The sequence below is a fragment of the Natrix helvetica genome, assembly GCF_964273705.1.
Source record: "Natrix helvetica genome assembly, chromosome: 6".
Lineage (NCBI taxonomy): Eukaryota > Metazoa > Chordata > Lepidosauria > Squamata > Natricidae > Natrix > Natrix helvetica.
Window position 1 is genome coordinate 13,790,465 of NC_138553.1, and position 17,312 is coordinate 13,807,776.

Consider the following 17,312-nt stretch of genomic DNA (forward strand, 5'->3'; position numbering starts at 1 on the left):
CCCACTCTCTCTTTCAGATACACACAGACCACATACTATTTTAAGAACATATTTTATACAAAATAACACATTCTTATGGAAATAAAATCTACAGATCTCTAAAGACCAAAAGTCTTTTTAAAAAAAAGGAACCTTTAAAAATTATTCAAACACACATTATTAAGCTAGCTATTGAGGTAACTGTCACTGCCAGGGAATCAGTAGGACAAGATAAAATATAAACAATATAAAAATAAATAGTATTCCCTTTTCCAGTATTGACCAGGAAAGTTCAAACCTAGCTCTTTGCAGTTTCCAAAGAGGAAAGAAAGGATCCCTGATACTATAGTCCATGGACAAGGGAATTGACCAGGGCTTTTTAGGAGCAATGAGGTACCTGAGCTCCAGGTGATAAATACAGAGGAAGATATGGGGACCCTTGCTTTCATCCATGATGTTAAGTCTCTAAAGAATGGGCTGATGGTAGCTTCTGTAGCACGTTCACTCTGTGGTGGGTAGAAAGTTCATTGTTGTGCATAGTTCAGACTATGTCAGTCTCTTGCCAGGGTTTGTTAGATATTTTCACAGCTTGATGGTGAGAGATCTCTTACAACAATGACTGATAGTTCTGTAGATTAAAAATCGTGTTGATGCTTCATGGAGACTGGGATTTGATGTGCAAGGCTTCCAAGACCAAAAACATTTATCTAGACGCTAGCATTCATAAAAAGAAACATTCCCTTTCTCTGACTTTTAACAGACAAATTACATTCTTTACAATCTTAATTACAATAAAATAGCCCCTTTCTACCCATGCAATGCTTGACCCAAGACACAATATTTTAGGAATGGTTATGATTGATAAAACATTCCCAGCTCAAAATCAGAATATTGACATATTTATACCACAAATATTTTCCAACAACTGGCCTCCATTTGTTTTTTCCTCCCAATTAAAAAACCCCTTTTCCTTTTATTTAGGATGGAAAAAATTAGCTGTGCAGGTAAAAAGAAACAAGGCAATTAACAATGGAGCAACTGGATACTTTAAAAATGTAGAAAGTGTGGAGAAAAAAATATTTCTATTTCAGAGTTATTATTTCCAATGATGTTCAATACCTGCCAAATCTAATTTATAACCTTAGGAATCTTACAAAATGCTTCCCATTTAACTTTTTCAGGTTTAATTTAAATTTCTCAGGTCACCTAAGTAAACCAGGAGAAAGCAGCATTACCGTTGTGCTTTGTTGCTAAGTAATTCTTCTAGGTTGTAGCATCAAACTATTATGAAAAAGCAAAATACCAGAATAAGCAGGTCAAAGTGAATTATTATATCTAACTTGCCATTTATACTTCTTGGGAGAATGAATAATTTGTCACAATATTTAGAATCTGACATAATTTAAATGAAGTTGCAGGTTAGTGAAAAATTTACATTTTATATTCAGCTAAGGTGATGGCTAAATGTAAAGGTTTATATAAAGGACATAAAGGTTTTGTCTTATTTTGATGGCATCACTGATCATGTAGAGCAGCCTTCCTCCAAATTGGGACTTTTGGCCATGCCGATTAGGAAGTTCTCGGAATAATAGCTCCATAAAAATTGAGAACATCAGTTAGGAAAGGCTGCCTTAGAAGTAACAGCTATTCTCTTGATATCCAGGACTGAATGAATTCTGCACTGTAGAACCCGCCAATTACACCTGGCAGATCTGTGTTCAAGACACATAATTGTTCTATCTTTTTACAGCTTATCAACATTTAAGTTCTCTTTAAAAGTATGACAAAGCAAATGGTTGACAAAACCTTTCTTAATAAGAACTCCTCTAACTCAAAAGATTATCATCTGGTTCTAAGATTTTAGCTGGCTTTAGCAGCTAAAATATGTCTTTGAATCTCAGTGTAAAGAGCAGGCTAACTTATGGCTTTTCTTTCAGATGCACAGTAGGGTGAGGAAATTATGCATTCAGATATGCTAGGCTTTCAAACCCACCACTGCTTTCAAGCACCCTTGAAGCTCACAGGGAGTATCGAGATGAATGTTCTCACCTTTCTCTTGCACTCATCAAATTATCTGTGTCACTGGCATATGTATTCACGCAGACCTGCTACTAAAGTCTCCTTATTGGAATCTCGTCTCTTCCATTTTCTAGGTAGAATTTAAATATCACATTTTGATGTGCTTCTACATATCTATTCCTACTTGTTCCCCAGAGTGCCTGCCTAGTCTAACATTATAAACTGTCACCTTCTATCACTGCCTCATAATTTCACCACTGCAAATTTAAACATATAGGAAGTTGTGTATCAGGGGAAATAGTTCATATTTTCTTTAAAAACTGAATATAGTAGTAAAAGTGAGCATTAAAAGATGTGTTATACAATGCTCACAGTTCATTGTGAGGAAAGAAAGTTCCAGTTTCCTTAACTCTTATAAAGGCCACTACAGGGCATAATTTGGTGAAAACTCAAGAGAACCCAGAAACTGGGCCTTCTTCCTATTTCCTTCCACCTGTGCTAGGCAGACTTTGAATTCAAGCAAAAAACTAATTACATTCTCTGGTGTTTAAGAATGCTTTTCTTAAGGCTCTTTACTTAAAATTTGTTTGAAGAAAGATGCAGTGGGACTAATTATATAGAACGTATTGTAACATTGACTTACACTGAGAAAACCTTTGAGTAAAATGGTAATAAATCTTAAATAGGTTCAGAATGATGTACTAACAAAGGAATAATCTGTCTATGCATCTATATATCATAATAAATTCTTTTTCTTTGAAAGTCAAAAAATCCTGATTTGGGATCAAAGAAAAGTAAACTACTTTACCATTATTCTCTTTCATCAAAGTGTAGAATTCAAAGCTCATTAAATTAACAGCCACCTCTTGATAAAAGAGAACTTTTAACTTGACCTTAAGACAGTAATCACTATTGAATAGATGCCAGTTGGAGTAAAACATATATACCTTACAAAATACTACTGCTGGTAAGTAATACCAAAGGTTTATTTTAAAATTCTAACCATGAATAAGAAGGAAAACCCCTCAAAATGCTAATATGTAAGTAGCTATTTTGGAGAGCAGAGGTGAAGCACATTTCAAGTAGTGATTACAGGGGTCAACTTTAATCACCAAGACTTTTCATTTTGAAAAGCATTATTCTAAATGATCCCACAATCTTATTTTTTCCATACTCTGTTCCCAAAGGTTTAGAGAAAAGCAAACAGGATTAAAAAAAAAAAAATCCACATGAAAAGCAAAGATCTTGCACAGGTGAAATGTTCTGCACCCCATCTAACTGGTAAGCAGACCCAGATAGGTTAAAGTGAGAAGATTATTGCAGTAGATGGCTCTTTCATCACAGCAAGCATAAGGCCTGAACCCATGATCAGACAAGCTCTAGCTGTGTTATTCATTGATCTTGATTGTACAAGGTAATTTATTATTTGAAAAGCAAACCTCTTGAACGAAATAAAGACAAAATCCTAATTGGTTGGCTTCTAGGAGTAACTAAAATCAGATGCTTATAGATATAACAGGTTACACTGTAACCCAAAAATGTTTATGAAGGGATGGTTTTAAGTTTATCCAGATAAGCTGATTGCAGACTTTTCACAACTAAAACCCTGCTTCGTTGTTTCGAGCAGTTGGGTCTTTCTAAGCATGTCCCATAACCAACCAATTTGTTTCAAATATTAGAATACAATGCCTCTGAAATGTGTTTCCAAACTAACATACTAGAAGAGATGAAATGGAAGAACAGAATACTTTAGAATGCTACCTAAAGATGGGCTCTTTGAAGTTTTACATCAGCTTTATACGTTCTTCGCCTGCCAGTTTGTAAAATTAGGTTATTCTTTTTAGCTTCTTAGAAATTGGTAAAATAATTAAAAATAATTTGCATGCCGAAGTTACATGGGATGAATAGGGTATATGCAAGCAAAGATATTTGTCTTTCTGTATGTGTACCTGTTTCTTTAAATATGTTCCTAGGAAAATTACTGCCCCTAACAGTTGTATTAGCTGCTTAGCAGACAAGATGCTAGTTGTTCTTAACTGGTTATGACTGTGAATTTGCTTGTCTTTAATTTGGTTTTGGGACTGCAAAAGGGATGGGACAGAGCGCATTTTTCTCATTTCTGCATTGCTATTCAAGTTTGGTATAAAGTCACTCCAGGTAGAACTCAGCAGAGAAACCCAAATAAATATTGGATTTTTTCTATTTAATCATAAACAGTTGGAGGAGTAGGGGCTAAGGGATGAGGACAAGCAGTGTCTTACCCCGTATCCTTATGTAAAATCCAATTAACAATGGAAAAATTATATGTTAATAGAACATTTTAATAATCTCTGGGAGGTGGTCATCTTTTTCAGATTCATTAAGTTAGAGCAAAGCACCATATTAGGTCATTCCAAGCAATCACACTGAAATGTAAATATCATTGTAACAAATGCAAGTATTATCATATAAATCTACAATGCTACTTTTATTATTTTTGCTTATAGCATGATGCATTTGGCAGATTTTCTATCAACTGTTTGTAACTAGGTTTGTTATTATTTATTTACTTAGATTTGTTGGCCACCAAATTCCAATTCATTGGTTGATTCAGAAACTTTATTTGTGAAAATCTGAGCTAATGTGTAAGCTGTCCTATGATATCTGAAATTATTAAATGAATTTCATAGTTTTATTTTCATCTCTTCTAGCATATATGCTTCAATACCCATATATAGAGTCAAATGCTGTTTGTCCCAAAAAGCGTATCTGGATCCTCTTATAACGCTGAAATTTAAATGGAGATCTATTTCTGAGTTGCCCTAATCAGAGTATGGGGCCAATCACACTCAGATAGTTTAGCATGCATCATTTTTATCTAATATTAATATCACTTGGGCTTTACTAAAGATGCTTCTGCAAGATTTCTTCCTATCTTAGGATTTTAGAGACAATGGTTTCAATATTGACTGACATACAGGGGAATCTCGGAAATGATGAAACAAATGCTACATCTCACATAAAAATCTCAATCCAGTTCCTTTCTTCCTACAGCAGTACTGCACACAATCCATGGGCAGGAGATCTAACACTGTGCTTTCTCCTGAATAGATGTGATCCATTAGTAAGTATTCCTCAAATCCAAACTACCAATAGGCAGCACTATCACATTGTAGAGGAAGAGTTTTGCCATTTTCTACATCTACCTTCTTAAAAACAAAAACGGTGTGACATGATTGTAAACATCTGATCATCCCACTGCTATGCTTGCACCTGTTGAGTCTACAATCTCAATCCTAATCATGTACAATACATTCACAAACAGAATTTTTTTCTTTTGTTTTTTTTAAAGGCAATAGGTTAAAAAAAACATGTAAACTGGATTCCATCCCAAGCACACATATTAATACAAGTATTATCCTCTATCTCCAGTCTTTCACCCTGAAAAATATACCTGAGTTTTAGCAGTTAATGAAAGTTTCAAGTCCTTCAAACTTTCCTTAAACCCTGAATGAAATAAACCCTCTGATCAGAAACAAAGCCCTAATTTGAGACCCTCTCTCTTGATTCGCTGTGGGATTGTTTGTGACAGGCATACTGCTGGCTCAGATTCGGGACAATTCCACTGTCAATTGGGCACTAAGTTGCACAGGACCATGGAAGCCAGATGATGCTAGGAAAGAAGGTAAGAATCGAAAGGATGCTCCCTTTGTCCATATCTATTCATATGTGGCTCTATCTTCTGTGTATTCTTCCTTAGATTAGCTCTAGAAAAGATAAATGAAAGCAATTAGTACAAGTTTCAGAAAGATTAAAAACATGAAAATCAAAAGAAACAATTAAAAGGATACTATGTAATCTCACAAATATGTGAGCATGTTTGATTTGTCTTGTTTTGGCTAGTAAAACAGTAGCTTCTGGAGCATATAAGGAGGATAGCATTACAGACTTCCTTTGTAGGGGATGCAAACAGCAGGGTTAAGGTGTGAGTTTAGTGGCATCCAATTTCACTGGAAGAGAAGCTGCTAACCCGGCTACCTATTTGCATATTTCCAACAAAAGAGGTTCAATAAATGTACTCAGGTATTTAAGGCCGATATCCTAAAAGTTAGTCCTACTAATCTCAGTTATACAATCATATATTGTTAATCCAGCTGTCTGAAATCCAGTTGGCTTTCAGACCAACAATTTCAGATAAATCTAACATGGCATTACATTATTTTAAACTAATTTAACTCAAAGTCCTTGACAAATCACACAGCAGCAAAACCATTAGCCCTGGAAAGAAATAGGTTGAGAATGGCCAAATAGCAATTTTTTATTGATTCAATAGTAGGCTGGATGACCTGTAATTCAAGCCTTGCTTTTGTCAGCAGCTTGCCAAGTTTCTTTAAACATGCCACAGGTTCACTCTTTCTGTCTGCCTTAGCTTTGCTCTAAAACCTGTAACTATAATAGAAGGATTCTAATGATAGGCTGCCTTACAAATTTGCTATGTGGATTATCAAGAGGCACTGTGAATAATCGGAAATGCAAGATCAACTCAAACAATTACTGTTCCTCAGTAGGATGTTGAGGACAGATATGCAAAGAACATTGAAAATGTATGCCAAGAGTAGATACTCCCAGCAGGGTCACATAAGGTACGTAAGGCACTTCAACTGCTCAGTTAAACAAGCAGGTGCCTAGATTGAGTTGCAACAATACAGAAGATACTGGGCATGGAAGATTACTTTAGTGATAACAGTAAAACCATAATTTTACAAAATAGTAAATATTTCCTGTACTTTACCAAGAAAACACCTGGACAGGAAATATGATTAATAATGACACAAAATTATGGATTCCTCAGTTTGGATGGCAACATGCTACTGAGGAAGGACCGAGGGCTTTTCATAGTACTAATGGTGTTTATGATGAGGCTAGATTAAAACCTTTGGGATTGTCTAGTTGATGATGTTGCCATGCAAGGAAAGAAAACCCAAAGCTGCAAAGTGGGAAATGGAACATAAGAAGCACAAATATAGAAATGTTCAACACAGAGAAAGATCATGTGAATTAATTATACAGGGACATCTTAGGCATCAGTGAACAGAGATAGACTGGAATCACATACAAATGTATACCTTTGGCTTTGGATCATTTACCCCAATAAATAAATGAACAAGTGCAATGTTTTTAATTCATTTAACTGGGTTTCTCATGTTTTTGGTCATATTTAGCAAAAATACTGAAAATTCAAAAAGAGCTCACAAACTTTTAGGCATCACTGCATATGATAGCTAAGAGTCAACACCAACTTGATGATACATTCAATCAATTGCATATCATCTAGAAAGCATCTTATTTACTAGATTAATAACCTTAGCAAAATGCATGCAAGTTGACCTTTACTTCCCTCTTAGATAACTAGGAATCTCAAATCTTTCATAAGGAGACACTATCTTCTAAATGCTATTGTTTACTTGTACTTGCTTGATCTAGAGGCAATGCTGGTGGCTTTCGTGGTTGCAGCTCTTCCAGAGTTGAAGTTGACGTAGGCACCTTTGGGAATGGAGTTTGTGGCTGATGTATGTGAATTCTGAAATCACAGAAAACAGAGAAAGAACTATAGTAACCACATACCTTTTCATAAGTATCTTTAATCCAAAAATAATTAAGGCATGGCCATGTGTTAAGATTTCCAGCAGAAATGTGACAGATTAACCTGTTTCATCGCTCATCAGTTTTTTATTTGTGTGTCAAGGTATTCTCTTGAACTTTCTTTTACAATGAAGGACACTGTATTTAGTGGTTCCACTGCAACTTCTGAGGACAGTCTCAATAAATAGTGTTTTATCAGTATGACTTTGTATCCTTGCAGCTATGCTGCAAGCTGTCACAAAGTTCCATTTTGTCTCCAATGTTATTTAACATCCCATACAAAACCCAAGAAGGCCATTAGAGTTCTGGAGCTATACAACATCAAAAAGTTGAACACCTATCTTCATAAGACACACTATATATTTCTGAAGGAAAATATGAACACACTTATAGAGGATTGTTTAAGTGACCTCTATACAGGTAATTGCAATACGGACCAGAAAATTTGTTGTTAAGCGGTGTGGTCATTAAATGAGGCATCATGTAAACCACTTTCAATTTTACAACCTTTTTTGCCGTTAGGTGACAGATTATGTGACCCCAGCTTGTGACCTCCTGCTGGTGATGATGCCTATAATTACATCTCTTAATAAGGCTTTCCCCTATCTCTTAATAAGGCTTTCCCCGTATGAATATTTTTGGCTTCATTTTTGTTTCGTTTCTCTCACGTTTTAAATTATGTTTTTAAAAATACTGTTTTAACTTACTTGTAGCATTTTAATCATTTATTATAAATAACTGAAATTTTAAATAATGAGAGTTAATAAAAAATTACACTTAGTAACAACACATATCCACACGTACCCTGGTGTTCTGTACATGTCTGTACGCTGCCCTCCCAGGTTAGTTCCATGTCCTGTTTGTTCCATCATTAAGGCCTGAAAGTGTCCCACATTCTCATCTGGACAACGGTACAGAGGTCCTTCATGAGCAAGACCATTGGATTGACTGGTAGCTTGATGATGTGACAAGTGAGCATTCACTGTTGACCCATAACCTCTGGCCTGGAAGTGGGAGGCTGGATGTCGCGATGCATATGGTGACGTGGTTTGCAGCATGATGCCATGGGGTGGGAAAGGGCCAAATCCAAATGCAGAAGAACTCACGGATGGCAAGGAAGTGCCGTACAAATACTCTCCTGCCGCAACTGATCTTTGTCTCTTGGTTGTGGCGTTATGGTTGTCCAGATCAAGGAATTCTTTGGGACTCTCAGGCCTTTCTTGGGGCTCCTCTGCTTTCTCAGATTCAAGGGACAGTTCTTGCCCGTTGGCTGAATCCTCTTTGGTGCCTGCTATGTCTATTTGATTTGGAGAAGCCAAAGTGGCGCTAAGCACTTCACAGTTCTGCATGCCACTGCCCACTGTCCCTCTGTCTGAGAAAGGTGGTCGGGCCATAGGGGACTGGGTAGGTGAATGCCCAGTGGGGCTTGATGGGTGAGGGAAAGGCTTCTGCCAGTCTGAATAACCTTGTGGACAAGTATAGTAAGGAGGCTGCTGGTAGTGATGATAAGGAGGCGGCTGAGGATGATAAGGGTATGGCACTCCCTGGTGAGAACGAAAGCGAGGGTAAGTGCCATGGGAACTGTTACTAGCATGAAAGCCCCGAACAGGAAAACGTGAATGAGATATTGAAAGAGGTTTTGCTCCCATTATAGCACTAAAACCCTGAAATCCTGAACTGATGTGGTATTGTGTGGCTGAATTTGGATATTCCATGTTGGGTATATAAAGAGGGCCAAATTGGCTAGAAGTGCCCCCTATTGGATTTCCATCCACACTAGCAGGGGTACTTGTACTATGTCCCATGCAAGGCACAGTTGCTTCTAGCAGATTTCCACCTCCAGTGCAACCAGGCTTTTCTATTATATTAGCAGGTACACCTTTTTCTTCAGTGCCACCAGATGACCCTTCACCTATAGCATCATTTTCAGGCATTGGTCCTCTCTCCATAACTGTTACAATATCACCTAGACAACTCTGAGACACAGAACTTGTATAGTTATTCTCTGCTGGCCACGTGCCCTTGTTTTGTGTTGCTTTTGAGCTGTTCTTAGTGTCAGAATGATCTCCCTCCACTTCCTGTGTTAAATTCTGCCGGGAACAGTCCATTTGTAATGGGCCTTTAGAATGAGGTAGCAGCTTGGGGTATGTCTCTTCTGGAGGACCCTCCGTTTTCTGATTCACTTCTGCTGGAAGCTCTAATGCACAAAGAAAACAGAGGCAGTTTAGAGGAAAAGATTTAATTCAAACTTCTTTCATCAAATGAATTGACACCTCTAGCATATATACGGAGTTCTAATTCTCAGTATCTGAGGCACAATATTAGTTTAGGAATTAATACAATTCCCCATTTGTTTAGGAAATAAATTTACAAGTTTTTCCAGTTTATTATTAATATGTACGTATGCATATGGCACACTTGCAATGCTACACCACAATAAAGAGGGGCAAGGAAATTTAATGTGAATCTGCCTTCGTGAATATTAGAACCAAAAACATAATTCCAATTCTTCAGTTAATACCACATTGGCATGCTGCTGAGTATCATACTATCACATACTATCAGTTGTAGAAAGTTGTAAGTAGAACAAGAATATGAGGAATACTGTATAATATATAATAAATCTCCCAAATTTCCTTCAAAATCATAGAACAGCAGATAAAAACGAAAGGTCTTATACAAGTCTTACCCAAATTATAGCTCTCCAAGTGTGTTACAATTATAGTTTCCATGGACTATGCTGCTCAGCTCAATTTGCTTAATTCCAATGGGGGAATTAGTAGCATATTAATATTCAATCAGTATGTATGCATGGCAAAGCATCAAAGCTGACAAATCTCAAAGAAAATCCAAAGGACATAGCAGTTTCCAAATAGGTCCACCATATTATTATAAGAGAGCAAGTATGCCCAAAACAACATGCAATAGTCACCATTTAGCCACAATGAAGCAAGAATATATAAATACCTTGATTGTTCTCTGAATTAATTGTCTGGCTGCCATCTTCAGAATTCCCATTCCTTAATACTGGTTTTGGAAGCTGAATATTCGCAGTTGCTGCGTGAGTTAATTGTGGGAATGGTCCAGATAAATGTGAGGAAGGAGGCTGATGTGGGTGATAAGGCACGCCGGGTGGGCATACCCGGGAGGACAGCTGCTGCATGGCAATCATCTCTGGACTGTCCATCATGGAATCCCCACTCTGGGCTCCTCTCTGAATCTGAGAGATGGACCCAAATAATGAGGCAGGAAGCTGCTGCTGTATTCTTTGACTGGAGGCTTTTCCTGGATGACGGATATATCCTGAGGGTGGAATTCCATGAGGTAGGAAATTAGACTGCTCAGGCCATTGATTTGGGGGCAAAGGTTGTCTCACGGTCCGAGGATCCATTATGTGGCTCAAAGCATGGGGCAATATAGGAGAGCAAGGGCCCACAGGAGATTTCTTGTCTATTCCCAGGGCTATCTGATTTGCTGCATCATGGTTTCCATTCCATACAGCAGGATATTTATAGGATCTGTATATATGGCCAGGGGGAAGCTCTGAAGTCTCTCCTTGTCTCATAGGAGGTCCACTGTGTCTTGAGGAAATAAATCCAGGCTGGAATTGCCCAGGAGAATACATATTGGCATCTGAGGGTGGGCCACTCATTCGACCAAGTTGCAAAGACGTAGAATGTGGTCCTACTGTGGAAACATGATGTGCTGCAGCACATCCTTGCTTCTCTGGAGCTGGAAGCCGAGGTCCTCTATGATCATTCAGACCAACTGGAGGCTGGAAAGAAATATCATTCTTACCACGGACACTAATTACACAATGAATTTAAAACATAGATATCTCAAAAAAAAAAAATACAGGATAGATTGGACATCTGTTATACTCAGTATTATGCAAGAGATGGTTATATACTGCCTCTGAAACTGAGTTTTAGAGTAGCTAATGTACCCATACATACTCAAGCAACAGTTCCTACCAAAAAGAATGACACTGTTCTTTACATAGCCCTGTCTTTGAAAATAGTATAGAAACCTTCAGCTTCCCAGCTTTTACTGGGGAAACTGAAATTTTAGTATCATGCATTGACCATTAATACATTTCCAAGCCTGATTAAGCATCAATATTAAATTTTAATTGGCTTGAAATCAAATTAACTTAGATGCAACCATTAGTCATGCAATCTTCAATGTATACCTGTAATCCAGTTAGTATGTCCACCAGTAAAATCAATGTTTGTATTTTAACTTAAATTATTAAAACCAGGATTCCCCCAGAAGATTAAAAAAAATAGTATTTGAAACCTTTAAAATGATAAGCAAAGTTTCCAGAACCTGAGAGGATAAGGAAACCCCAATCAATGGCTAGAATACAGCTTGCAGAGCCCTTTCATCCATCTCAGAAACTCTAGTACCATCCACTTCTCACAGCAATAACATTTTTCTATTTCTAATTGCAGAGCAGGTGCAGATGGACAATTATGCAGCATCACAGTGTTCAGGATGGACTTGTCATTTCTACCCATCCAACCTGTATAGGTTTGGAAATATCATCCCTAGGGCTCCCAAATCTACGGTAACTTGGAGGAATCTAGGCATGTGTATGCATGCAGTGTGTGTAGGAGTCTGAGAATGAATGAGGTGGTTTACCATTAAACCTGCCTATTTCTGTGTAAGTCCTTCAGAAGATGCCCTTAAAGAAACAAACTCCTCATACTGGAAAAACATTCTCCATCCATCCTATACCCCTTGCAAAATCTTTATATGCTCTTGTTCATTTATTGTGGTACATTAAAAAACATACAACTTTAGAAGTCAATATTCAATAATTTAAAAAGCCAGTATAATATGAACAATCGATAAAAGATTCTGTCCAATCTCAAAATTCTATCTTTATTAACAAATCAAGCAGAAGCTAATGTATTGAAATCTTATACTAAGAGGAACCCAAACTTTGGATGTCCTTAATGTTTCTTGTCTGACTTGCCTTCACACACTCACCCCAAAATCTTATAAAAATAAATACACAATTATTATAAAACCATAATTAGCGAAGTATTCATTTCTCACTGGTAAACATAAAATATATAATTACTTATCAAAGACTTACATGTTCAGGCAGAAGCTTGGCTCACATGTTTCTTACCTGCATGGCAAAGTGCTGGTGCTGATGACTTGGATCACCGGGATGTGGTTCTGGTACTCGTGGTGATCCATATGGTTTTGCTGGATCAGATCCATGCAGAGAATCAAACGTTCCTGGAATAGGTGGTCTCTGGACAGGAAAATAAAAATGTCCATGAGACTTGATAGGCATCTCCTTCACAGGAGATAAAACAGAAGCAGCAAAAAATGAAACAGATACGGGAACATAGATGCATTCTATCTTAAAATATTTTTTTCCGGATACTTCAGCTGCTGTACCTATGATCTCTTCTTCCATTCTTCCAAAGCAATAACGTTTTGTCCTCATTGTTAGATAGAACATGGGGTGACGGGGATCCAATTGTATGTGCTCATATTTTTTTTTAAAAAAATCTGTTACAGTGCTCATGCTGAGGAGCAGTGACGTGCAGTCAGGTGAGGCAAGTGAGGCACAGCCTAACCTCTCATCATCAGGGCAGCGAGTCATTCGATGGGAAACTTGCCTTTTGGGAGGAATGACCTAGCTTGGCTCCCGCTTTCGATCTGCCGCCCAACGACCGAACGGAGAAGCGAAGAGGCAGGAGAGACAAAGCAGGAGCCAAGCCGAGTCATTCCTTCCAAGAGGCAAGTTTCCTATCGAATGACTCGCTGCCCTAGACTTGAGGGGGGGAGGCTTCCTCCGCTCCGTCCGCTCCCCATCTGCACTGCCCTCGCTCGACAAGCGCGCCCCGGATTCCGTGCAGCTCTGGCAGGCGGTGCCGTGGCCGAATCCCAGGGTGGAGGGCGGCAGGTCGCAACTGAGCATGCCTGACTGTGGAATTCTGGGAGTTGAAGTCCACAAGTCTAAAAAAATTGCTGCCTCACTAACTATAAACCTCACCGCACGTCACTGCTGAGGAGGAATAATTCACCACCTTATTTGAGTTGATCTAGACTGTAACCGAGAGTGAAATACATAGGTGGTTCTGCTCGTTTATTGAATTATTTGAAGCAACATAGTCCATTGCTACAGGCCTGAAATATATTTCTTTGAAAGTGGGTATAAAGAAATCCATATAATTTCTTTAGGGGTGTCAAACTTGCATTGCCATGGCATCGTCAGTGACATATCACAACTTTTTCCCCTTCGCTAATCAGGGCATGGATGTGGCCAGCACGTCACACATCCAGCCCGCAGACTGACAGCCCTGAAATAAGCAAAGGAAATACTGGAAGACTGCGCTAAAAAAGGACAATATAACAAGCAAATGGAGAAACTGAAATTAAGATTGGGTGCCAAATGTTATTTCCTTTGTGCAAAGGGATATCTTCTTCTCTTGTTAGGCTGATACTTACTATGTGTCCAGAATGGGATACACAACTGGGCATACCACCATAGTGATGTGATTGCAGAAAGCCTCGCCCATTAGAAGATGCCATCTTTCCAGACAATTGAACTGACTGGCTACTTGAATCTTCTGCTGAGGAAGAGACGGATGATGAAGAAGAAATGGAAACACAATGTTTTGCTTTATGAGGCGGAAGTTTTCCTCCATTTTGTACATGTGGTTGTTTTCTGCCAGATCCTTCGGAATCCCTGGATCGAGTCCAAACATTTCCTGTACTGGAACGTATGGTCCGACGGCATCTTTTCTCACGCTTCACATCCTCTCTGATCCAAAACTCATCATCTGTGTCTCCATCTTCTCCGGGAAAGTGCTTCATCATTGCCCGATGAAAGCACCTCTCTAAGTTGTAAGCCATTTTAGTATAATCTGTATTTTGAAAAGCAAATAAACAGTCACATGGGTACAAGTTCCTTGGTGTTGACATTTCTTTTCTAACTAGATACTACATTCAGAATCTAGATTATTCTCTATTTGTTGGGAGGAAAAATAAAGGTCAATGCTTGGAGAAAGGCAATTAGGAATAAATAGTCAGGGTATAAATATTTATTACCATCACAGTTCCCAATCCCTTTTGTAACGGTAAGGCAGCAGTTTCCTATTTGTACTTTACTTTCTGTCACTCTATCCACATCATAGATATCAGCTAAAGAGGAAAAAACCCCAACTTTTGGAAGTAGTCTATTTTTATATTATATGTACAACATGCATATTTTATTTTTAATATATTTATTGTGAATGAATAATTATGAGCTTTATCCTCTCCTATCTACGTCAATATATGGAGTGTTTTCCATCTTACAAGCATCTAAGTGAGATAATTTGTATTTCTATATTCTTACCACTATTTTCACCATTGTATTTAAGGCAGTTCCTGAACATAGTGTTCATATCATCCACAAATTCCTCCTTGGTGTAGTATTGGCCTCCATTTAGCTTTTTCTCTATACTGGAAATATCCATAGGAGCCTGAAAATATCACAATAGGGGAATAAACATCTTCATATTTTATCAGATTATTATTATGGCAGATTCTATGCTATCCATTTATAAGAAAGTGTATTGTTTACCTTAACGATCTGGTAATAGTTTGGAGCATATGATTCATCCACTGGCTCTAGGAATGGCCAGGAGTCCTTGTGAGCTTTTACAACATCTAACACTGTCAAGAAGTAAAATGGAAGAGTGTATTATTCATACAAACAGGAAGCCCATAATTTATGAATAAACAGATTTTCAGAAGCTTAAACCTGGATGTGGAGCTGACCTTTGTACATGGCAGTGAATTCATCATCCAATTCAAAGCTGTGAAGATGAAATGCAAAAATAAATACAAAGAACCTCATCTTTCTGTCAACTCTGGAATTTGATAAAAAAATTAAGCATTAAATATTCAACTCCAGCAAATTGCAATTGCCTTTCAATGCACATAATTCCATTCATTCTCTATAACTCTCCTTCCTGTCTGTTCTTCTTTGACTTAAATATTTGGGTAAGACTATAAATCATGAAAAATGAAAAACCCATAATCAAATAAAAGTATGATTTGTAAAATACAAATAAGTAAACCGGGTGTGTAAAAATATAATGGAATTTACAGTTGTTTTGTGTACCCTTAGTTACTCATAAGCTTAAGACATTCTTTCCTGTCTCTAACATAAGAAGTGATAATTGCTTTATAGATTGAGATTATATATTTGCATTTGTATTTAATATACTTACAAGTCCTTAGTTTTCTCCTCCCTAGCTGGTGAACTGGGATCTAAATGGGAAAGCTCAAGGGGAAGCTCCTTTCCCTGGGCCAGCAGCCATGCCCTCTCTTCTCGAAGTTTCCTTCTCTTGGCTCGTTCTGCTCATGGAGAAGAAAGTCATTACATTCCTAAAATGCTTTCTTGCACAAAAATCCAAGGGGCTGCTCAACTGTGGGAAGGCTAATTTAGGATTAACAGTAACTTTCTTTCATTCCTATAGAAAAATAGTGTACAAATACTATATATGCTAGGTAGGCTATTTTAAACTCTCAATATGGAGTAAAGATATATATATATATATCTTTCCAGCATAACTCTGGAATGCCTCGAGTGTGTTCCAGCATAACTCTGGAATGCCTCGAGCAATTTCAACCAAACTTGGTACAGAGATGACCTACCCTCTGGAAAAAATTATTGAGGGGGTAAGACACCCCTAACACCCCTAGGGGTGTATGTTCTGCTAAGATACAGCCTGTTATGCCATCTGCTAAGATACAGCCTGTTTTTCCGTAAAATGGCTTCTACCGTACAGCACAGTGGAGTTGCCATAGTAACAGCTTCACAGTATTCCACAGGTGGGTTCCCTCTGGTAGGGGGGAAAATCCAACATTAGAAATTACGTTCTCCCCCTATAAATAAATACCCGGGCAATGCTGGGTTTTCAGCTAGTAGAAATAAATGTAGGATGATTTATCTTAATGGCTTTTTTAAAAATAGTTAAAATTCTTGTCTCCTGGGGGGCAACTAATCATATTTTGATCTTACCACTGCTATATTGAAAAGGATCCCATAAAAATCTCTTGAACACAGCAGTGAGTAATAAAATAGGATAATGAGGCCAGTAACGTAAGAAAGTAAAGAAGTTGAGAGTCTATTTTAAGTCTTTCACCTTCACATCTTACAACTTCAGCATGTGGTTGAAAGTCTACTTTCCCCTACCCATGATAGATGTTTTCAAGCTCTCCGTTAAAAAAATAATGCACATTTTATTTCAGTAAGCTGATCCACATGCCTTCCACAGCCTTGACTTTTTCCTCCATTTCTCGTTTCCTCTCCTCCTTCAGCATTTGTTCCTGTTCCTTTTTCTGAACTGCCAAAAGGATCTGACGTTCTTCTTCTTCTTCTCGGCGTCTCTGCTTCTCCATTCTACTAAACACGACTGGGGTCATCTGAAGAAAGTCATGCATCTATTTAGTTATTTTATTCATATTTTATTGCTGTCCAAAGAAGTGATGGTGAGGTTTATAGGGTGAATTTTATCCTTAAAATAAAACTGAGGAAGGTTAGATGTTAATATGCCAAAATGAGTTCTAAAGTACCTCAAAGCCACTTTTGCCCATGCAGCCAAAGATCCTAATCCAGTGATGCCGAACCTTTTTGGCCCTGAGTGCCCAAACCGGAATGCGCGTGCATCAGA

At 37.9% G+C, this 17,312-nt stretch overlaps 1 protein-coding gene across 4 annotated transcripts in view; it reads right to left on the reverse strand.

The window, feature by feature from the left end:
• Nucleotides 1-38: 38 nt before the first annotated feature.
• The window catches only part of CECR2 (CECR2 histone acetyl-lysine reader), a 98,147-nt gene continuing 80,873 nt past the window's right edge, over nucleotides 39-17,312 (reverse strand). For 3 of the 4 annotated variants that reach the window (XM_081958113.1, XM_081958115.1, XM_081958116.1), the window contains exons 9-19: nucleotides 16,908-17,064; nucleotides 15,867-15,993; nucleotides 15,412-15,449; nucleotides 15,215-15,306; nucleotides 14,987-15,113; nucleotides 14,095-14,513; nucleotides 12,761-12,889; nucleotides 10,588-11,395; nucleotides 8,425-9,817; nucleotides 7,443-7,558; nucleotides 39-5,744 (exon numbers count right to left, since the gene is read on the reverse strand). In XM_081958113.1, the coding sequence (XP_081814239.1) occupies nucleotides 5,734-5,744; nucleotides 7,443-7,558; nucleotides 8,425-9,817; nucleotides 10,588-11,395; nucleotides 12,761-12,889; nucleotides 14,095-14,513; nucleotides 14,987-15,113; nucleotides 15,215-15,306; nucleotides 15,412-15,449; nucleotides 15,867-15,993; nucleotides 16,908-17,064 (3,417 nt within the window). In that variant the 3' untranslated portion in view covers nucleotides 39-5,733. The remainder of the gene's footprint in view (nucleotides 5,745-7,442; nucleotides 7,559-8,424; nucleotides 9,818-10,587; nucleotides 11,396-12,760; nucleotides 12,890-14,094; nucleotides 14,514-14,986; nucleotides 15,114-15,214; nucleotides 15,307-15,411; nucleotides 15,450-15,866; nucleotides 15,994-16,907; nucleotides 17,065-17,312) is intronic. The other variant, XM_081958114.1, reaches the window with a different exon arrangement.